This window comes from Drosophila guanche, unplaced genomic scaffold, assembly GCF_900245975.1.
Source record: "Drosophila guanche unplaced genomic scaffold, DGUA_6, whole genome shotgun sequence".
NCBI lineage: Eukaryota > Metazoa > Arthropoda > Insecta > Diptera > Drosophilidae > Drosophila > Drosophila guanche.
Window position 1 is genome coordinate 49,974 of NW_022995763.1, and position 24,006 is coordinate 73,979.

General features: G+C 46.6%; 1 protein-coding gene across 1 annotated transcript in view; it reads right to left on the minus strand.

Annotated features, from left to right (window-relative positions):
• The window catches only part of LOC117591046 (high affinity cGMP-specific 3',5'-cyclic phosphodiesterase 9A), a 35,959-nt gene extending 12,686 nt beyond the window's left edge, over positions 1-23,273 (minus strand). The window contains exons 1-2 of the mRNA XM_034284142.1: positions 21,094-23,273; positions 2,406-2,731 (exon numbers count right to left, since the gene is read on the minus strand). Coding sequence (XP_034140033.1) covers positions 2,406-2,731; positions 21,094-23,191 — 2,424 coding nt within the window. The 5' untranslated portion in view covers positions 23,192-23,273. The remainder of the gene's footprint in view (positions 1-2,405; positions 2,732-21,093) is intronic.
• Between the last annotated feature and the right edge of the window lie 733 nt (positions 23,274-24,006).

Below are 24,006 nucleotides of genomic sequence, written 5' to 3' on the forward strand. Positions count from 1 at the left end.
AGTGTTACAGGAAACATAAGGGCAGAGCTATTACCCAAAAGAAGATCAATTAAATGCGGCAAACACGCCTTGAAAGTGCCTTTCAGTTTTACCAATTCGAACCATGTTTGATGTATAGATTATAAAATATTTATCTTACTTTGGCAGAGTGATTTTCATACTTTGAAGTTCGAAATAAATTGCTAAATAATATAATAAATATATCTCTTCCATATCCATTCATTCCTTGCTGGATTTTACATCATTTATTGGGAGCATTTCTGGCGAAAGAGCCCAAGAGCCCATGGGCCTTTTGTTTGATTTGAAAAGTGTAAATATGCCCAGCGTTGCCTCACGCACTCATCTTGTGTTGTGTGGCCTCAATTGAAACTCTTTTGAGTGGACTTTTTAGGTAGGTTTTCCGTAAAGTGCTGCCATGTTTTCGCTCTCAAGTTCGTCTGTTCGTTTGCTGCAACTTTTGCTGCATGGCTTCTTCTCCCACTTCTCCCACTTATCCACTATCCACTAAAGGGACTGATTTTTGTGCTGCAGCCATAAAATTATTGCACAGCGATGACGTGGACACTGATGACGCTAACGCTGACGTCGCAGACAATAACAAAATGGCCGTGCCAACAATGAGGGCGCTCGTTCTCCCTGACTTTCGGTTGGTTGCTTGTTCGTGTGTGTGTTTTGTGTGTGTGTGTGGCATGGTCATGTTTTGTCTAGCACATAATGCGGTTTACGGGCAGGGCAACATATTTCCCAGCAGCAGCGGCGGCGCGGCAACGGCAGAAACAACAACGGGAATCATAATGCAATTGTCATTTGGATGCTGCTGTTGCTCCTGTTGCTGCTGCAAATGTTCTGGCTGTGGGCAACCGTGCGTATACTTAATGCTCTGACTCTGTTGTCTCTCGGTGTCTCTCTTGCTCTTGCTCTTGGTCTTGCTCTCTGTGCCACATTGTTAATTTCAACTTTCATTTTGCCATTGTTGCAGCACACCTCCCTCCACACCCCTCTCCATCCCACTACCCACATTTGACTCTTTCAGCAGTGAGTCGCAAGTCCTTTGCCGCCCATTTCCATTCCCATTGCCATCCCTGACCCCTTTTGCTTTTGTTGCCAGCAAAAATAATGTATTAAAGTTTTCTTTTTGTGTGTGTGTGTGTGCCGTGTATTTGTGTCTTTGTTTTAGCTTCTCCTCAGCAACGTGTTCGTGAGGAACAGTGAAGCCAGGACCAAGTGCACTTGCAATTGCAGCCATGAAGTGCTGTAAAATCATTTCGGCTTTTGAGCTTCAGCTTATGCCGCATATTAAAGTGCAGAATAAAACACGGAATTACTATTTAATGCGGTGCGAGCACCCAGACTCGCTGCAGAAGCAAATGCCACGTAAATGACTGTCACTGCCGGACACCCTTTACTCCGCAGAGCGCGACTAAACTTTGGACGCAAATCTTTTGCTTTGCTTCTGCATTATTTGGTTGTTTGTCTGGCAAAGCTCTCTTTCTTTCGATTCCAGCCCAAAATTTGGGTTAAAGCATGTTTTTTGCTTTGTTTTACGTTGGCCCTTGAGCAGCCAAGTGGGTCGCTGGTCTAAGTGCTGTCGGCAGAGTGGGGGACTGCTGCTGCTGCTGTTGGATTTAGGGGCAGTTACCCGTCTCTTCAACGCTCTTTCCATCGCTGTTTTGTGTCTCTATTTTTTGTGCATGTTTTGCTTTTTTTTGGCCATTTTGCAGCAGACCCAAACCGACTGCTGGGTCTTCTTCTTTGGGTCTCCTCTGGCTGTGGCACTGTCTTTGGCTCTCTCTCTTGCTCTCTCTCTTTCTCTTTGGTATCGTGGGCGCTATCTTGGCAGCTAAAAATAGGCCGCGCACACACATAGACACATATGCTGTGTCTCTAGCTCCAACTGTAGCTGTATTTCTGTTTCTGGTTGCTTGTAAGGATTGCCCTTTGGCGCTTTCGTTTATTTTTGCATTGCATACAACGTGGAGTGTCTGAGTCTGTGTGTGTGTGTGTGTGTGTGCGTGTGCGTGTAGTACGTTATGATATGGCAATATGACTACGAGTAGTAGCGGGCTATATTCCCACATTATATCGATTGCAAGCTAACGCTTGCTCACATTCACATTTACATTCCATATAAGCTTGCTGTTCGATGTGAATAGTTTTTGTGTACATGTGTGTGTGCTGTATGCTATTAATATAATGCGACATGAATCTTTTGCTTTGTGGCTGGCCAACAAGGGAGTTTCAACGGGAGAGTCTCGCGAAATGAAAGCAACTTGCATGCCGCACAGATGCAAACAAAAACCCAAAAGAATGTGCAAAATGCTGGCAAATGTTGGGAATGTTAAATCTCAAATGTTTATAAAACAAAAACTGAAAGCAAAGCGCACATGGGATCTGATTACACTCACCATTTGAGCCACGCAGAAGCAGTGACGAAAATTATGAAACGGCACCTCGTTGTAGTGCTTGTAGACCTCGTAGAGCCACTCGCGCAGCGTCTCTGCCGGAATGCTGAACTTCTCGATGAATCCCAGCTCGATGAACATTGTCTGCATCAGATGGATGACATCCGCGTCGCCCCATTCGTACGAGTCGAAGGCGGGCAGCCTGAGGGCGGCCTTCACCTCTTCCGAGAAATTGGTATCACAAATTTCCAGGAAGCGACGCTTCACCTCCTGATGCTTTGGTAGACTGCTTTTACGATGCGGCGGACCCAATGGCCGTTTGGAGAGACCTTTACGGGAGAGACAGAGAGAGAGAATATATTTTTTAGCAATGATTTTGCTCTGTATCTGTAGCTCTTGTCCTCGTTGTTTCGGTTGTTCAGGCAATAAATAAATCGCCCAAATTGATACAGGAAGTACAGCTTGAAAGTCTCTCAGCATCTGAGTGGGATGGAGGCCGTGGCACCACAACCAAATCAAAATCCACTGAAATATACCGGAAATATATTGGCCGACTCTAAACCGGTTGCAGAGCTCTGCTCTTCCTCTCTTCCTCTCGGAACTTCCTTCCTCTCACGCTGGCACTGTCATTGCCACTCGCAGGGACACGGCCTCGGACTGGGGACATCCTTGCGATTTGTTTTGTTTTTTCTATGGCAGAGCCATAGGCGGGAAATTAAATTTTCAATCGTTGTCACGCTCCAATGGATACAAATGAAACCAGACAGACCGGACACCAGAGCAAACCAGACCCGAGACCCGAGACCCGAGACCTCCCTCGGGCTAACGTACCTGAATCCTGCACGAAATGATTCAAAGTTTTGCCAAACGGAAGCTGGCCCCCGAAATAAAAGAAAACAGCAAAAAAAACACACACAAACCAACTGGACGACAGGTGTGCTTGAATTTGCCTGATTTGTGTGCCGACTTAAGCTGAAAGCAGCAAACAAATTCAACGCACAAATGATGGGAAATTCGCTCAAGATGACACTTGAATTGCCTCTCAACCAGTCCGTGTATCCTTCGCTGTAATTAGTGGGAGCAAAAGGATGTGGATGTGGCAAGACCACTTCAAATACCCACTAGAAAGTGCCATACAGATGCATCAATCATCCACGAACAACCATTAAAAGTTCTTTGACAAAACTGCAACTTAATTGCAGTCTCAGAAGGGTAACCTGGCAGCTGCAGCTGCACCTGTAAACCTGTAAACCACTTCGGAACTGATTGAGAACTGTGGCGTATCAATTTATGGATAACTTGGCATGAGGTTACGCAAATGATTCCTTGGCAAAAATAGCAGCCAAAAGGGTGGAGCCAAAGGCCACACAAATGCCGCCTTTTTTGTGTGCCTTCCAATTTGAGGGACACATCCTGGTCTCTGTGAACACAACATCCTGCCTCGGACTACTTTTGTCTCGAGACTATCTCATCAAGTGCTGGATGGGGGTGGGGGGGGGAAGATTTGATTGTAATGAGAGGAGGAGGAGGAGTCCTGCACCTCTCCCTCCCCCGCACTTGTCTCTGCCACTATTCAGAGGCTGGTCTCATCCACAGACACAATTTGCCACATGGCAAGCGGTGCCACTCTTCGAAATTTGATTAAAACGCTTCCCTTTGAAGTACAGTACTACCCACACACACACACACACACACACACACACACACACACACACACACACACACACACACACACACGCATAGACATAGTCAGAGTCTCTCTGCTGCTGCCTGCCACCCACATGTGTGGCGCTGTCGGCAGCTGCAAGCCAAACACTTTGCGGGCCGTGGTTATAATTAATTTACTGCCACTTACAATTTTTAATTAAGCCGTCGCGCGTTTCAGATATGCTCAACTACACATATACACAGATAGAGACTGTGGTGGGTGGATGGGTGGGTGGCTCGGTGTGTGGGGTGTTCATTATTAACAGACAGATTGATTTACAATGGGACTTGAACTTGCGCTGAATTGGCTGGACAACACCTGCAATGGGGCATTAGATGGCATAAGCGAATCGAATGGCAGAGAAAGAGCGACAGAGAGAGAGAGAGAGAGCCAGAGCGAGTGAGAGTGAGAGTGAGCGTCTGAGTGTGACAGCGAAAGTGATTGGCGATTTGTATGGCAAAACCAATCAGTTAATTGGAATTAGCAGCAGCAGCAGCAGCAGATGACATCAACATTTGAGTTTGTTTAAAGTGCCTGAAATCAATTCAATTTTCAGGCGAAAAGCTGCTCGAAAAGTGCCAAAGTATTCAGCTATGGATCAAGTTTTGCTCAGCCAATTTGCACAGTTTTAAAGTGCAAACATGGATTATTGTAATTGTTGTGCCGCAGCGTCCCTTCAATCCTTTTACATCAGAATTGTATTCAGTTTTTATGCTTGCACTCAATGTTGAATTGAATTACAATTTTTCGATATCCGGGCGGGCATCCGCCATCTCTCAGCTCTCAGCTCTTCGCTGCTCGCTGCTCGCTCCTCGCTCCCACAGATGACAGCTTGATCGATGAGTTCTGCCAAAGACTTATTCCCCCCGCTTGCCGGAAGGGCGCCTGTCTTTCAGTGATGCAACTCTGATGCATCGGATGGCGAAATACATTTGAAAATGTCATTCGATTTTCTTTATGTGTGGCATTTCATCCGTTCCCGTTGTTGCCTCAAAGCGCGACCACGACGACGACGACGACGACAGTCGCAGATGCAAAAAATTGTCTGTCAATTATGTTGCGGTTGCATTTCCTTTGCTTCCGGTAGATGGTACAGAAAGAGAAGTGGAATGGCAGCAGCAAATCGATGATTGATTGCAAAATTGCATATGAAAACCGACAAAAATTGATGCTTGTTACAGGACCCAGCACACAGGACCACAGAGCACCTCCAAGGATGAAACACAAATTTTGCAGTTGATTAGCAATCAAAGTAATCGTGTGGCTGGCCGGGGCTAGGGTTGCCAATTTCGTAGACAAAAAAGGCAACCACAGAACTGAAAAGGCGCCTGGACATATTTCTCAATATTTTTCGTGTGCGTTTGTGAGTGTGCGGGGCGGGGAGTCGAGTTGCAAATATTGCAAACTGAAAACGAGTTGCAGGTGTGGCACACCTCATAGATACCGCTGCACCCACACAGATCTGCCACACCCCAAGCTTCAGCTTCAGCTCCATCCTCCAGTCCACCCCTGGGTGGCCATTTATCAGACTGGACAAGTTTGTGCCTGCGAACTGCTGGGACCGCCATCTGCCATGTGCCTGGGAAGGAGTTGGGGTGGCGCAACGGACATGTTGCATGCAGTTTGGTCAAGTGACGCACATTCTCATGGCCAATAATTCAATTGTTTTTACTTTGCGCCGTAAAGCACAAAAGTTTACTGCACTCTTTTGCTGCTCTTTTGTTTTCTTAGGCACAAAAGTTTTCCCATGGTTCACATTTTGTTTTCTTCCTGGCATCGGCCGAGGCAAATTGAATGGAATTTTATGGCAAACATTAACCACCAGCTGCCACAGAGAATAGAGTGGAAAGTGTGGAGTCTTGAGTGTTGGAGTGTCTTTCAGCTCAGAGCAGATGCGAGCAAGTGCCACAAAAAATACACAGAACGAAGGGGGAAAATATGTTATAAATATACAATTTGATTGGGCATCAAGAAACTGGCATAATGTCTGTAATTTTCAAACTGAATAGACCAGTCTTTGTGCCCCTCTCTGGGACGGTTAATCGTCTTGAAGGCAACAAGTGGTAGAGTATTACTCACCCCCCCACCGAGATTCATATCAAACTAGTGAGGCATTAGCCGCTGAATTCCGAATGTTTGGCCATAAATTCAACTCGGAAATGGTATGGTCAAGGGGGGATGGAGTGCCTACAAGGAGGCTCTTCCATAAATCAATGCGACCCACGGGGGCAGCCCTCGGACTTGACCATTAATTATGCAACTGTATGGTGGAGTGGGAGCATCATTTCACGCCTAACAGTATGCAATACAATATGAGAGGAAGCGGAATTTCACACAGCAACCAAAAAAAGGGAAAACAAGTAACAAAAAAAGGGGCAAACAGAGGCACGCGGATGTTGATTATGGTCGCATCATGTGTACAAGCTGTCGTATCAAATGTTCTTTTTTTCCTTTTGTTTTATTGTTGTTGTTGTTGTTGTTGTTGTGCGGTTGCTGCTCTTTCCTTCTGCCGTCCTGTCCCAGTGTCCTTTGGCCCCCCTTTCGTGCTGCTGCTTAGCCTAATGACCCCCGTTGCGTTGTCTAATTAATTAATGGATTGTAATTAATTATTTAACACCATGTTTCTCTTTGCTATTCCTCTCCCTCGCTGCTGTCGCTGTCGCTGTTTGCCTGCTGCCTGCTGCCTGCTGCTCGCGGGCAGAGGGCGGAGTGTAGGCGTGTGTCCTCTCCTCTGTACGTGTTTTGCAAGACTCATTTTTATAGCGGCAGTCCCTGGCACTCTGAGGGATTGAGGAGGAGCCCTGGGTGGGAGCAGAACCCGCATTCAATATGCATGTTAAACACACAAAACAAATGACAAATTTTGGCCACAATGCAACACGTCGACAGAGCAGGACACAAGATTAGCACAAAGCGGCAAATAAAAAGTGGGAGAGCTTCGCCGGCAGAGATTAATGACGCGATTAATGAGTCCACTCCCTCCCACTCTCGAGTGGCAAATAATTAACGAAAAAAGGCTCAGGCCACGAAGTGGAAGTGCATAACTAAAGGTAACTAAATGTGTGCATATTTCGTTGGTTGCTTCAACTGTAAGCCATAATCGATCTATCCATATTCCTCGTTAGTCTGTCGCTTACTTAAACGGCTCATCAGATCCCAATTCGAACCTAAGCGCTTCCCAGTTAACCCAATAAATTGCCTGCAATCAAGCAATCCTTTTGCCCTGCCATCTTCTAGCCAGTTTCTAGCCTGCCCTTTCCTTGGGTTGCTTCCATTTTATGGTCAGCGTATCCCTTGCCCTGCCTTGACCTGGCCCCTTGTCACCCATTTAAACTGCCACACAAAATTTTAATTGACCTCCGTTGACGTGTAATTAATATCTGGTGTTGGTGTTGGTGTTGGTTCTGCCTCTGCCGCTCGCTTGTTACTGTGTGCCTCGTTCCCCACAATCCGATGATCCCAATAAATGCCAACACAACCCAAGCTAAGCAACCAACCAACCAACCAATGTCCCTCATCATCGTCAGCGTCGTCGTCAGTGCCCTCGTGATGGCAGCCTGGCACCCTGGCTGCCTGGCTCTTTGGCTCCCCTGGAATGGGTTTGCATTTGTTGACCCTTGGCTATTTATACATCGCATTTGAATTTGTATTTATTTATTTTGTATTTGTGTTTTTTGTTGTGCCCCCGCCATGCATGGCTCTCCCTCTGCCATTTTTTTTGGTGTGTTTTGTGGGTGTGTTTCGGGTCTTATGTGGCGTGTTGGGGGGTGGCGGGGATTTGGTTTGCGTGCCATCGGCTTTTGGGGCTTTTGCCGGCAGGCACGTAAGCAGCGTAAGGAGCGTTGCATGCGACGCCAGCGGTGACAGCAGCACTTGCACCTCAATTGAATGCAATTTTCACGGTGATTTAAAGTGCAGCACAAAGCGTAAGTAACAGTCGGTAACACAGCTTAGTCAGCTGAGGTCCAAACTGATGGACGAATGTCCCGCTGTGGCCGCAGCTGAATCCAACATGGGAGAGTAGAGTAAAATGGAGGGGGCTTGGTGGGAGGCAAAGAAAAGGAGGAAACGAATCAACAGCCAACAACGATTGGCAATTTCATTCTGCCTCTATGTCGAAGTCCTAGCCCCTTCCCCCTGTGCGTTTTGCGGCTGCTCCTAATTGAAACTTGTCTTTGGCCTACAACACCCATTCCCATGACCCATGAGCTGTTCAACCATTTGGCCCCTGTACATACACGTACAGCACATACCTATGTATCTCCATCTATGTAAACTGATTTCTTTGCAGCAAAAGGGCAAAACATGGCAGCAGGGCTCAGGGGCAGGATTTTCATGCGGTTTTTCGATTGATTTGGCAGCGCCTAAAATATGTTTTCCATTTGCACAACTTTCGCCAGCTGTTTGCTGTTTGCTGCTTTCTGCGTTTGCCTTCCCTGACTCTCCCTCTGATGCTCGACGCTCTTCGCTGATTCCATGGTTACTCCTCTCGAGTGGCAGAATATTTGCAAATTTAAATGTTCCCTGAAGCCTGCTCCTCCCACGCCCTGCCCTTCTACCTCGCTGTGTGCCTGTTTCGCTTTCGTTTTTGGTTTGCATCACTTTTGGGCCCTCACTTTAGACTTTTCGTGAATATTCAATTGACTTGTGTGAATGTGCTCTTTCGTGGGCTAATACATTTTACATGTAGTTGTCATTATTTACTTTTCGGCTCACAAACACACACACACACACACACACACACACACACACACACATGCAGCGGGGAAGCAGGCCAAGGACTGCCTGGGACAATGGGATTGAGACTGAGCCTAAGACTGAGACTGCTCTGTGCCCTCTCCATCAAGTTCATGATGAAGTGCATTAAAACTGATTAAATTCTGCCCGTACGTTGGTGGCAGGCAGGAAACGACTGTCAGTGCTGCATGCGGACAAACACTGATTGATATGTGCACCCCCCCACACACACCGGCAGCCGGCACGGCTCCCACACTCTTCCTTTGTGCCTTTGGCTGGTTGTATACATTTAGTGGGATTAAACGCTTTGTGCTCGAGTTTAAATGAGTTTAGTGCCACATCCAGGAGAGCAGCAAACGCCTCAGCCAGGCATGCCCAAAGGACAAATCATACTCATGGGGCACTTTTATGCTTAATTTTAATTCTAATAATTTAACGAAATGTTTCCGTTTGCTGCCACTGAGTAGATGCCGTTGGCGACTCCTGCAAAATATCTTCTGACATTGATCAAGCAGCCAGGAAGACTGAGTTTAGGCCTCTGCACCCAGCTCACTTCCACTTCGAGGAATTTTTGTGGGTAATCAAATTGAATGCAGAAATGAAATGGATGACGGGCCGTACATGATTTGGGGAGACAGCTGGGGGTTGGTCGGACAACCCAATTTAATTGCTTGAACTGTCAATAAATGAATTATGTGCGGCACACGGGCCAGGGGCCAAGGGCCAAGGGCCAGGGGCCAGGGGCCAGGGGCCAGTGCCATGGCAGACTGTTGCGCCACACTCGAGATTTTGACAGCTGTCAAAACTTCGCTTCCCCAGTGTCACCCCCGGTCCACGCTGCCTGCAATTGTTTTATTAAATATATATTTTTGTTCCCCCGGAGGCCATTCAATTGTGTGGCGCAATTTATGGCATTCGCAGCGTGACACAAGAAATTAGCGAACATTTTTTCCCCTACAACACACGCGAGGAGGTAATGGCTGATGTAATGGAAATGGGCAGGGGTTGGCCTGGGGAATGGGCCTTATTGTCAGCGTCTTGTCCCTATCCTTGGCTCAGGCTCGTCTCTCGTCTGCTCATCAAAGTCAATTTTCGTGTTGATTTTTGCTTATTTGCGCATCTAAATGGATTTTTATCGCAATGTTTTGCAATGTCCTTCCGGCAGCAATCAATACACACACACGTATGAGCTTCGTGTGTGCAGCCTTATTATTATTTGTGGTCCCCGAAGTTATGTCTATTTGTTGGCTCGTTGGCTGTAATTTGTGTGCCCAAACGAGAGCCAGACCCAGACACAGAGACAGACTCCTGCTAAATCCTTCGTCAGCAGTTAATGAAAAAAGAAAACCGAAGCAGGAGCAGTAGCAGGAGCATAGAACGGATACAGCCAGTTCAGTTCAGTAATTGCCATGGAAAATGTGTAGAGAGTGAAGGAGAAGGAGTTTCCCGTTCGTGCCACGAATCTGAGCAACAAATTGATGTGAATAAAATGTGGAAAATATGAACGATGTGTCCGTGACATACGTACGATATATTCGCGAATTGTCAGGCTTAAAGCTGTTGACTTGCAGCATATTCCATTCGTGAATTTGGTTCACGCTTTTCTCCCCACAGCCGATGATGGTCTTACAGAAATTTGCATATGGCTGCCTGCCTCTACCTTAGTGTGTGTTGGTGTGTGTTGGTGTGTGTGTTTGTGTATATGGTAATTGGCAACGTATTGGTTTGCCTGCAGGCGACTTGCCCCAGCTAGCAGTAAATTAAAAAAAAAAGAATAAAATCAAAAAAAAAACATAAGCCACGAAGGAGAGCGAGGAGAGCGAGCTTGGGCTTTTCACATCTCTGTTGCTGGCACATATATAAATTGGAAAAAAACGTACAATACACACAGACAAACAAAGGCACACATACATGCACACATAACTAAATGTATGTGTATATAGGTACCGCCGCTGGCATAAATACCTGCAAAAAGTCAACAGCAAAAAATCAGAGCACAAAATAAAATTTGATTTCTCATCGTTTTTCGCTCGCTTCTTGCCCCTGCGGTTATTTGCTGCTTGCTCCCATTCCCCATTCCCCAACTTAAACTTGGAGTTTCCAAATGTTTATGCGAATATGATTAACATTAGAAGCCGCACAAAACAAAGGGGCAAGCGGTGGACCACTCCATCCAATTAGGCAACTTTTCAAATGAAATGAAAGCCAAGAAAATGTCATCTCAGCGCTCGTATTTCAACGTGTTTCAGGAAGGAGCTTCTGCCCTGATTTATACTTTTTGGGTGCACGTGCCATTGGGTGAAACTCATGACTCATGTTGACTGTCCCTTTTTTGGCACATTGTTGGGTTTTTGTGTGTGATTTTTTCATCTTTTTGTGATGGAAAGCTAATCAAACAGATCGCTGGGGAAGTACGAAAAAGAAACGAACTAAAGTCGGGGATATATTAAAGAAATTAAGAGTGGAATAATCATAATTTGTTTGCCAAATTAAGCCATGGATTATAGTAAAGGGAATGCTCCAGCACATATTTTGTATATTTTCTATTGTTTTCTAATACTTATGCGAATATTGTGTGGATAAATGAATTGGAGACCGTCATCTGGCTGTCATCCTTGGGTTCTCTCTCTCTCGCTATTGCTTCCCTCGGGTTTTTTCTTTACTCCAATTAAGGTTTCTTCGCTGCCTCCAACGCAGCCACTGACACTGAAACTGAATCTCTGTTCTGTTTTTGATTTGTCTATTCGTTTTGTGTATTTGTCGCATTGTCCTTTGTGTGGATAAGTGATGGCACTATTTGAATCTATATTTTTCTTGCTGTTATTTACCATTTCTATCTTTTCTTTTTTTTCTCCCTCTACTGTTTCTGTGTGTATTCCTCTAACTGGTTTCCTTTTGTCTCACCCACTCAGGTGGTCTCTTTTTTCCAATAAAGCTCTCTGGACAGAGAACTGTCTCCAAATGGTGCTGCCATTGAATGGTGCTTCTGCCTTCCTACTTTCCTACTTTCCTACTCCTTTTGCTATTGTCTGCCCCTCTGTGTCTGCCACCTCTATCTATTAAATCTTCTTGCTGTGCCTCTTGCCACTTCTGCATCTTGCTTGAATAATTTGCGGAGCGCCGTGCCATTCGCCGTGCGGGACGCCATCCAATTTGCTGTCCGCGACAGCTGCGAGCTGCTGAGGTGCTGTATTTACCCAGAGCTTTTAATTAATATACTAAAACGATTTTATTGGCTGCGAGAGACCAGACGAGACGAGCCGAGACGCGGAGCGGTGCAGGTCGGGCGAGCGAGCGAGCAAAATTGAAATTCAAAACCATTCGCGGCCACAGGATGAGGCTGAGGGTGAGGCTGAAGCTGCGGAGTCCTTCCCTGAAACCGCAAACAATTTTTGCCGTTGACATCTTCAAAGTGTCTAACGGTAACTGCGTTTGGGGTCTCGCTCGTGTATGCCTGGGACCCGAGACAAAAGGTAAAAAGGCAAATGGGAAATGGGAAATGGGAAATGGCAAAAACTGGCAATTGGCAGCTGCCGGAAAAGTTTCATAGCAAAAATATGCAAATTTGCACTTGCCCCCCGCCACCGCCCACATCCCTGCCCCTCCGCAAAATCCTTTTCCCTTTTGATTGATATCAATGTAAGAATTCTTGTCAGCAAATGCTTTCGTTTCGTTTCGTTTTTTGCATTTGTTTTTTCCTTTTTTTTTGTTATTATATTTCTGCGCTTGGGGTGTGGCTATGTCCTGCAAAAATATATGAATGGAATGGAATGGAATGCAATGGTCGTGTGCTTTTAATTATTTACATTTGCCTAGGCAACTGCGGAGGGTGGGGCGGGGCAACTGGGGAAACCCAGATGAAAAATTTCAACTTTTATTGCGGCTTTGCTTTATTGCTTCTGCCGCTGCCGCTGCCGCTGCTTAGCTTTCATTTTATTTCTTTTAGATTTCCTTCTTCTTTTTTTTGTGTAAATTCCATTTCACATTTCACCTGTGGCCTGTGGCAAGGTGGCAAGACTCGAGCAGCGACGATTCGTTGCCAGGACATCCCCACAGACTGGTAATTAAAATGAAATGCCACTCAAAAAGAGAAAAAAGTCCCCAGCGCCGCAAAGTGGACCATCCACATGCTGGGAAGACAGCAGATCTTCGGACGCGTTCCCCACACAACAAACACGGGGGAAAAGGTGGCTAAATGATGCTCCGAACCACCTGCACCTGTACGTATTTGTGGTTGAATAATAAATACATATTTAGTCAGGTTTGAATCGACTCCAAGGCGACTCCGCAACGCCTGACTTTAAGCTTCAAAGTGGTCCAGAAAAATATGACCCAAAATATCTTTATTTCCATCGCGTGTTTGTTTGTTTTTTTGTTTTTTTTATGTTTTGTTTGCTGCTTCATCTGACGGCTTACGTATGTGTCCGGGAGTATCGGGCATGTCCTGGTCCCTGAACGTGACTACATGTCAAATACTTTAGTCCGAAAATACACATGGGGGAATCCGGGGGAGGCTTTATGTAGTTGCACATTAAATTGGTATAAAACAAACAACACAAATAAATTATAGCAGCAGCAACAATACATCAGACATCATACAAAACACGAGCGAGTGTGTTGTGTGTTTATGAATAAAACAAAATGCAGAAAAAACCCAGAGAAAAAACGAAATGATAATAAATAAAATTGTTGGCGTATGAGCCATGAGAAATGCGGCAGGTGAGCGGCGGAGCTGGAAAAAGGATCCCAAGGATGACACAGCACTCTCTCGGAGGCAGCAATATGCTGTGTGTATGTGTGTTTGTGTGCATGGCAGAGGAGTGTGTGCACATAACATAAATACTCACTTTACGCATATTATGGCCAACAAAAATATTAAAAATAACTGACATTTTGGGGGCATCTACCCGCCCGCGCACTTCCCACCACCAATCGATTGCTCAGCGAGAGCTCTGCCCCCTCAACAGGTGAAATATGTTAAAAAAAGGGATACATGAAATAATTGTGTAATAAATAAATACAGAATTAAATGTTCGATGGTATAAATTCAATTCGAAAACAAGTTATCCATCCATACATGCTTCCATTTCATATTTGAGTTGCGTTTTAAATTATAAATTAAAGGGATTAAAACAAAAAAAAGGGATTAACATAATAAATTAAAACACTGCAGCATTGAAAAAAAACAAAACCTAAGCGCTGATAAAACACTGCACAAATTTAAAAAATACAAAAAAAAAAAGGATTAACTTAAACGGAAATGTATCGTAGCAGCTGAAGGATGTAGGATCACAAATCTGTGAGGTATTGCAGCAAATAGTGCAACTGAAACTGCCACTTTAATGGTGAATTTTTGTTGCGAAACATGTCAAATAGAAACATGGAAACATGATGATGATGAAATAAAAGTGAAATTGCAAGCAAACCCCAAAACCAGAAACCAGAAACCAGAACCATCAGCGGCAGCAGCAGCAGAAACGCTATTGAAACTGTCATTAAAAGTGAAATTGACTTTGAGAGTAGTATAATTAAAACACACACACACATTTTTGGACTAAAATTCAGTGCGGAGCAGACCAGACCTGACTGCGAGACTGTGGCGGAACAGTGACAAAAGTTTTAATTGCACTTTAAATATGAAATTGCGCACTAATCTAGCGAAAATCTCCACAGCTACATCCACATCCCCTGCATCCACATATACTAAATCATTAGAATGAAAAGTGAGCACTTTAGTTGGGGGAAAACACAAGCCAGCTGTGTGTGTGTGTGTGTGTGTGGCAAGCATTTAGTTGCAACTAAATGATAGAGCAAGAGGAAGTTACGTTGTCCGGCTCGAAGCGGAGAGGCGTCAGAGTTGCCATCACAGGCAAAAGGAAGTTCCCGTTTCACAAAGGACAAGACGTTAGCTAGAATTAATGCAAACACTGTGCTTGCTGCAGGTTGTCCAGTTCCAGGTGCAAAATTCCTGCTTCAGAAACTCTATCTGAAAATTGGCATACTCGGCATGTACTTGCCGTACCGCTGCTCGAGCGCCTTTTGCACTGTTCCCTATGTCTTTTGCATTGCCAATTATTGGCACAAGGATGGGATGTTGCTCAACCTGTTCCTGTTTTGGCTAATCCTTGCCCCAAATTCTGCTTGCCACTGCTTTATTGGTATCTTTTCTCACAGACCTCGTCCTCAGTGGGTTTGTCGCAGAAAGTTTCTTCATTTTTCACAAGTGATTCGACTGAAATTCCTGTTTGTCAAAAGTCAAACAATTCCACATTTTTAGGCACAAAGAATTATATCGTTCTCCTTCCCTGCCTCTCTCTCTCTCTCGCTCTCTCTTTGGGCTTTTCTCTCCCTCTTTAGCTGTAGCTCTTCTCTGCGCTGAAAGGATACTTTGTTGTTGGCTGTGTCAAGTTTTAGAGCTTCAAGCGCACAAAGACCCTTGATTTTACCACTATGTGGGTGGTGTGCGTGTGGTGTGTGTGTGGGTGTGTGTAGGTGTGTGTAGGCGTATATGTGCTCTAGTTTCTCCTGTCATATTTGTTGTCTTTTGTTCCATTTTTCTTGTGCTGCTTGTGGCTGACGTCGCAGCCGCCGAAATTCCCACGCTTGCCCTCTTAAGTATGCAACACTTTATTGCTCATTAAAACGATTGCTTATACAAGGCCATACATACACACACACACACACACAGCACATATGCTGCTATACGTGCATATGTATTCATTTGACACGCTCGCCCCTAAGTGGGTCAAAGAAACAGAAACCAAAGCAAACGTAAACGGAAACCTCCGAGCCCAGGCCAGGCCCAGAATGGACAACAGAGTGCAGCCTCAGGACCAGCTACTTCACGTTGTAGACAAAGAACTTCGATTTGAGAAGGAAGCCAAGCCAAGTATGAGATAAAAGACAGAGCGAGGGCTTGTTTCAGTCATTGTTTCATTTATCCAACAACTCCCAGGCAGGGACAATGCATTGCAATGTCATGCAAAAATGTAAATAAAATATATGGAAAATCCTTAGAAATATCCTTGATTATGTTTATTGAATCGGCAATTTGTAATTGTAATCCTGATTTGACTTCTCAAACTTTTGTTGCTGCTGCTAAACGACTTTCGATTGCACTTCGCAGCCAAATGAGATTAGAACGATTTGCTGAGCTCGAAATTGAAACAAATTGAAACATGATTGATGGCATTTAAAAAGTCTGTCAGGCGGCTGGCGGGGAGGTGTCGGTGGATTGCTTCCATTATGATATTTGCTGTCATCATCTGCCTGATTGCCTCCACACCGCCCGCTGCGGCATCTGCAGGCTTGTTACTTCCAATAATCTCATCCGACTTCTCTGTCAATCTGTCAGCAATGCTACAGCGGCGAGACAGAGACAGGAACAGAGTGCTAGAGCAAAACAAGAGCAGAGCGTACGTTGGCAGAGCGTCAGAGCTAATGCGCTTAATAGACAACTCAGACAGGAGACAGTAGACAGCAGAGGAGCTCCTGTTCTGTCCTGTCCTGCAGGAGTGTCTGTCGTTTCGTTGTTTTTGCAACGTCAATGAATCGTGCAACACACACAAATAATGCAACAACACTTTGGCATTGGCTGACGAAATATAAAAAACAAGAAACGAAAACAAACTTTGGGTGTGTGCATTTCTATTCGCCTTGTTCGCTGCTGTTTTTCGGGTTCTGTTTCTGTTTCTGTTTCCGGTCCTCTGTTCCTCTTCCCGTTACTCTTCCTGTTCCTTTTCCGGTTGCCGCTTTCCATTCGAGTTTAGACAAGTTGTTCGCTTGTCTGCCTGCCTAAAGAGCGAGCGATACGCATTCCCATCACCATCCCCATCCCCATCCCCACTGTGGCAACCGTGTTGCAAGTGTAGCCAGAACTTGGCTGGCAGCCAGCAGATGGATGCTTCTGCTCCGGCTGCTCCTGTCAGTGATGCCAGACAGTCAGAGATGAGCTCAGAACTATCTCCAAATATTGCTATAAATATCCCCGGAAAGGAGAGAAGAATGGCCAGCATTTTAGCATTATAAATGAGAATCATCCAACGTCTTAAATATTTATTAAGTGCAGTGCCATCTTTTGGTTTTGGTTTTCGCTTGATTTGAAGTCTACTCAAAAGGGTTTTGCTGCCGCCTAATGGGGTCGCTTTGGCATGCGAAAAAGTGGGTCGAGCTACGCTCTGCAGTAGGCTGAGAGATGCACTTCATGATGGTGGATACATAAAATGAAGGATACTCCAACCCAACCGACTACCAGATTCAACTCAAAAGGGCAGCCTCCTTTTTGGGGTCAGCAGACTGGAGAGTAGCTTGAGCTGATATCATATCATTTTTAGTTATCCTCCCGCTGCTTATGTTCGTCTGCAGCTTGAAAGCGTTTTAATAAAATTCCCCATCCCACATCCGCCATTCCCCGTGCGAAGTGTTGGGGGTACGGTACGAGTATCTGTCAGCTACAAGACACTCATTGGGGTTCATGTTGCTGATGGCTCTGTCTCGGCTGCTGCTCCTCCTGCTTCATTTTTGGCCACATGCTGTGTGCACACTTTGACACGAAGTGCACTGCCAGCAGCTGCTGCAACCGCCACAAACCAAACTTTCCTGCTGCGCCACTTCATTTCCACAGCTCCACTCACCATTCACCTCAGTCTCCTTCTCAACCTCTCTCTCTCTCTCTCTTTGTGGCACCTCCTTCTACTTGTCGCTGTTTTCGTTTGAGACCTACACGACATGGCCTGGCATGACCTGGCATGGCATCCCCTCTTTGACCCGAAAAAGTTGTCTTCTTGCGTGCATTTTAATTTGGCAATAAGCGTGACCGGCCTCCCTCTCACCCACCGAACTTTACCTTGCCACAAAACCCGCACGCTGTTTCGCTGTTTCGCTCTCCCACTATCCCGCTGTTCCACTCCCCGCTTGACGACAACGACGACAAGCGCAATATTATAATTAATGACTCAAGAAACAACAAAACACACAACAAAAATAGCAAACAAAAAGAGAACATTTGAGGGCGCCACAAAATTTGTTTTGCTGTGGCACAAAAATTTCAATTAGGGCTGCGACCTCTGCTCATTAGCATATAGAGAGTGGATGGAAGAGTGCAACGTGCCACAAAAACCGAACTGAGCAACGCTCAGTGGAATGCAAGTGGAATGCAATGAAAATGAAGAGAATTCGAAACTGAAACTGAAACTGAAACTGAAGCTGAAGTAAACATGAAAAAAATGAAATGAAAATGTTGTACGTAAATTCTTTCATTGTGTCTCTCTCGTTTCCATTCTCCCTGTGACATTTTATCCACTGAGAATAGTTGATAAATATTTGTTGCCCTCAGAGGACACTCGAAGCGCAGCAGAGAGCGAGACAGAGATGAAGCCATTTCTTTGATGAAAATTAAAAACAGTTCGCAAAAATGTCTCTGTAGGAGGAGATGAAGTGCACGGCAGTGGTCGAGAAGTGCACATCATTGGGTTTTGGATTCGATTTTATCCAGCAGAGCCCTTAAAACCCACACGGATGGTCCTTTCACTGGATGGAGCGAAACAGCAGAGACTGAGACAGGGCTAGGGACAGCCACAGGGCTGGGACTCTGCACTGTTCCCTTTGTCCTTCCGTGGCCAGTAGTTCGTTTTGATTTGCCAAACACTTTATCACTTAATGTACACGTTTGTGGCAGCTTATTTCGTATACCTCCCACACTACTACGACCTCTACCTACAGCCCCATATACAGCTGAAGATGTGCACATATCTATCAATATGTGGCGACATTCTATACATATGTATATATATTTTATACTCTGTCTGTCTCCCGATCTGTCTCTCTTCTTGTTAAGTGAAACAATTGAATTGTTAACTGAACAATAAAGTATTTTAGTATTATTAGATTTTTGCTGGATTACCAGCATTCAGCCCAAGTCCTTGCCCAGGCCCCTACTCATTCTACATTTGCCTTTTGTCACATCTTTCTCGTGCGTCCCTTTTGTCGTTTATCCCGAGCCCTAAGTGCCTTTCGACTCTGATACGTCTGACATGGTCGGTCGCTCCTTGCTGGCTCTCTTCAATCTTTTTTTGTTGGTTTTTTGCGGCTGTCTCGAGTAGATTTCCGCACATATTTCTTGACTCTTGTTATATTTATGTCATTTGTATTATGTTCGCTTATTCGCTTGTTCTCTCTCTCTCTTCCTGGTTTCTTGTCCTTTGTTCGTCTGTGGCTTCTCTCTCTCTCTCCCTCTCTCTCTTGCCAAAGCCATTTAGGTTTTTGAATTTATGGCCATTTGGCATTTGGTTTTGTGGCTCTTTTTCAAATGCTTTGGCAATTTATGTTTTTTGGCCTTTGACACCACACCGCACCACACCGCACCGCACCGCACCACTCCCCCCTCAGCGACTTTCGAGTGTGTCTGGGAGTATTTGTGCTTTACGAGTAAAAGGAAGGAGAAGCAACAAGCTCAAGTCCAATCAAAAGACTCCAAAAAGTGGCCAACAAATAAAAGAAAAGTAAATACAAATCAAATCTCGCTGCTGCCAGTGCTTGCGAACGCTGTAAAACGGTTGCTTAGTGTTGTAAAGTGTCGGATTCGATGCTGTCCAGCAGGGCAGCAGCCATCAAGTATGCCAAACGGAACGCGGGAATTAGTCGAGCCAGCGGATATTGGCAAATTGTAATCTCCAGCTGATGGCCAGAGTGAACACCGCAGAAACACACACACACACAAGGGGCAATCAGGTGAGGGCACGTAAACAGCTCGGCAGATTAAAGAAGAAATCTGCGAAGTAACATCAGCAATGGAGCATCAGGATTCCTAGGAAGCAATTGAATGGAAGGCAATCAACAGGCATCCCGAATGCCCTGACTGACTGGCTCTGGCTGGATAACTCGGCAACACACTGTTTGGCGGCAGGCAGGGCACAGAATTGAATTTAATTGAAATGCTTCAAATGCGACAGTGTGGAAAAATGCCAGAAAGCAGGAGACTGCTTATGCTAAGCGAAGTGCAGGATGCCAGGGAATGGTTACAAGCGGAAAGCGGAAAGGAAGGGATCAAAAAAAGAGAATCAAAGGGAGAGAGAGATGGCGTCGATACAAAGACAACTTTTTAATGCCATTCAACAAAGTTGTGATCGCTCTTGTAGTTGACTGTCCTCCTGTCCTGTCCGTCTGTCTGTCTGTCCTTGGCAGAACGTACACGGACACACGGTACACATAAAGGGCGTATTGCCATAAAAGGCCAAAAGCGTCGAAGCAATCGGGACAGACCTCTCCCAGCAGCAACCAGAGCTGAAGCTGAAGCTGAATCTGAAGCCGAGTGAACCAGAAAGTCAAAAATAAAAAACTTTTGATGAGCTGAAGAAGTTGCATGGCTCGACATGGTCCTAGGCGTTGCTGGTTACTGGTTGCTGGTTGCTCGTTGCTTTTTTTATTATGTTTGCGGCACGTCCTTGAAGCTCCTATTCCCCACAAGGACGGGCAGGACAGCCAGGACAGAGCTGGACACCACTCAGACGTAGTTCTTGAGCAACTCCAACTCTGTGAGTCGCTTGCCATTTTGTTTGCGAATTTATTTTACTTACGGACCTACGGATATTCGCTTTTATTCGCTTTTATTTATCGTTATCCTGCATTCAGCTAGGGCAGGAAAAACTAATCAAATTTCTAATCTCGGTCCTTCTGTGCTCCTGTGGCATGGCATGGAATGGAATGCCTGCTTCATATGATATTCATTTGGTTTGCACAGAATTGAATAAATAATATTTCCCACACCCAAGCTGTGACGCACACAAAACTCTAGAAAATAGCAAGAGAAAATGTAACATTTCGTGTTGCATTTTCTGCATTGTAGCTGCTGCTGTAGTTACGCTCTCTCGAATCATCAGCCATTCATGCATCCATTTGCTGTTGTTCATGCCTCATTTGAGGCGATTACACACACACGCACACAGCAGAGAGCAAGGAGCAAGGAGCAAGGAGCAAGGGGCAGGGTACACAATCCGCGCAGACCTTCAGCTGCGAGATGAGATGAGAATTCTCCCTTCATTTGATGGGCAGCAATCTAACCAAATAATTTCATACACAAACGCATGAAGCCCCAAAAAATAAGTCTATAATTTTTGCACTCGATTGTTTAAGGTTTGGATTCGAATGGTTGGATTGATTTCATTTTGATTTGATTTGATTTTGGGTTTCTGGGGGGAACCAATCTATGAGCTATTGAAATGTTTATTAAGTGTCGAATATTTTACTTACATAACCAATTCATGCGCTCGGTGTACTCGACCTTGCGCTTAAGATCCTTGACCAGAGCGCGAAAATCGTCATCGTTGAAGTGACACTGAATGATCGTGTTGTTCAGCTGTAGGATGCTGTACTCGTTGTTGCCATTGCCATTGCCATTGCCATTGCCATTGTTGCCATTGTTTGTGGCAAGGGCTGTGCTCTGTGCCCCATTCAGCGCATTATTCGACTCAATGTCCGTGGCACTGGCACGCAGCTGATTGGTGACCCCGACGCCCATGCCAACGCCGACGCCCACACCGATACCCATGCCCATGCCCATGCCCATTCCCATGCCCATGCCCATGCCCAGGCCATGGGCATCGCCATCCACGTTGCTGCAGGATTTGCTTAGGATGATGGTGGCACGATTGGCAATCGAATTGGCTGCCAGCAGATGCTCACCGGCGGCACCACAGCTGCCCCGATGGAACGGCAGCTTCCCCGTGGCCTGGGCGCAGTTGTTGTTCTTCAGCGTGATGCAGTGGAGCGCCGCCTGGGCGGCCTGCACCGCCGAGCAGTCGCTGGCACGGCGTCGCCGTGGGTTGTCGCTGCCATCGGGCATGCTGCTGGTGGGCTGCAAGTAGGAGGCGCCCTGGCTGCTGGAGCTGCCGCCGGGTGGCGGCTGGTTCTCGGCACTGCTGACCGGCATGTTCGACATGGACGTGGACATGGTGAGGGCCAGGCCGGTGCTGGTATTGGTATTGGCTGTGTTGGTGTTGTTGTTGTTGGAGATGTTGTTGCAGTTGTTGTTGGTGGTGTCCGGGGAGTGGCAGGCGCCGCGCTGATGATGCCTGATGACGGTCAGCTTGCAGCGATGCTGGTCCTGATCCTCGTAGAACTGTATAAGCAGCTCCTCCAGCAGATTAATGGGCGTGCTGTTGGAGGCCAACGACTGTGAGGCAGAGGCCGAAATGGATACGGAACCGGAGACGCTGGCTGCCGTGCCGCCACTTAGTGTCGAGCTGCTCGATGACTTGCGCCGCACAGTGGTTGTTGTAGTTGTTGTTGTGGTTGTTGCTGTTGTTGTTGTTGTTGCTGTTGCTCCTGCTGCTGCTGCTAGCTCTGGCTGCTCTATGGGTGACTCCTCCTCGGGCGGCTCCTCCTCCTCCTCCAGGTCGCTGCTGCGACTGCGACTCCGACTGTGACTGTGACTGCTGGCCGCCTCGATGCTGCTGCTGCTACTATATCCCGGCAGCAGTGGGGGTGCTCCTCCTACTGCCTGTACTGCTGCTGGCTGTTGGACAGCTGCTGCTGCCCCAACGGCCACTGCGGCAGCGGCCAAGAGCAATGCGCGCTCGCGCTCTTTGCCCGGATCGAAGATCGAGTGCTTCAGGAGGATCTCCTGCAGTTGACGGCGCTGGCGACGAGCGCTGTACGGATTCACCAGATGAAAGTCGCCGTAGAACTTGGACAGGCCACGGACGCGCGATGCTATATAGCCGATCTTGCGCAGCAGCCGCACATCGGCGTTTAGCGCGGCGGCGGCGGCGGCTGACTGTTGGCGCTGCTGTTGTAGCTGCTGATTGTTGCCACGTGGCAGCACGGCATTGCCACTGGCACTGGCACTGGCACTGGCACAGGCACTTCTGCTGCTTGTGCTGCTGCTGCTGCTGCTGTTGCCGGACGATCCCTGAGCTGTTTGGCAATCGATTTCAATGTACTCGAGGCACTCCGCGCTCTCCTCGCTGCCCGCCAAGCTGCTGTCCTCGATGTCGCTGGTGGCAACTGTCGCTGTTGCTGCTGCTGCTGCTGCTGCTGCTGCCACTGCCGTTGTTGTTGCTGCTGCTGCCGTTGCCGTTGCCGTCGTTGTGGTTATGACAGTTGTGGTTGTTGTGGTTGTCGCTGTCGCCGTTGCCGTGCTGGCAGCCGCATTGATTTCCGTTTCGGTTATGGTTGTGGTTATAATCGTGAGTGTCTCGAGGGTTTCCTCGTCACTGCTGCTTGTTGTTGCTGTTGCTGTTGCTGTTGTTGTTGCTGCAGCCTCTGCTGTTGTTGCTGCTGCCGCTGCTGCTGCACTGGTGCTGCCACGTCGACTGCTACTGCTGCTGCAGCCGCTGTCCTGGTACATTTATAGGCAACCCTCGCGTTTCCCTTTTGCTTTTGTGACTCTCTTAGACTCTCTCTCCCAGCTCTCTCCCAGCTCTCCTTTTGCTTTAATTGTTATTAATTTTGTGCTGCTGTTGTTGCTGCCGTATTTGTATTTGATTTGGTGCTGCCCGCTGCCTGCTGCCTGCTGCATAAATTAATGTTGAGCTTGAGCTTCCTTTTCCTTTTTCTTTTTCTTTTTCTTTGCTGCTTTCCGGCTTGCTGTATTTGTTTTTTATGAGGCTGGCGCCTTTTTATGGCCGCTTTCTTTTGTTACTTGCAATTTGTTTTTGAATGTTTCTTCATGCCACGGCAGCAAAGTTATGCAAATTCGCGCGCTTCGAGACGTATCGCGTATTGCGTATACGCACTGCCTACCGGCCTGCTGCCTGCCGCTGTTTCAAATCAATTCAGTGGAAAAGTTGCCGCCACGCGCATTTTTCGGGGCACACAACACCCCGCACACACTCTCCACTCTCCACTCTCCACTTGCGTGACTCCTAGCTAGCTCCTGGGCTAGCTGCTTCCTTGCTTTCCTTCCACCAGCTTGTTGCTGTTGTGTTTTACATTTTATTGTATTTTAATTTGCATTATTCAACTGTTTGTCTGCTTCGCCAGTTATACGCCTCCACACTCCTCGCTCCCTTTCCAGATGGCCTCTCCCTGGTCTCTTCCTCTTCCTCTTCCTCTGCCTCCTCCTCTCCGGTATCCCGTCTCCCGTCACCGGTCGGTGGGCCTGGCTGCGATTTTCCTGTGGTGTGGCGTCACTTCCGTTTCCGCTTTGGCAACAACTCCGTT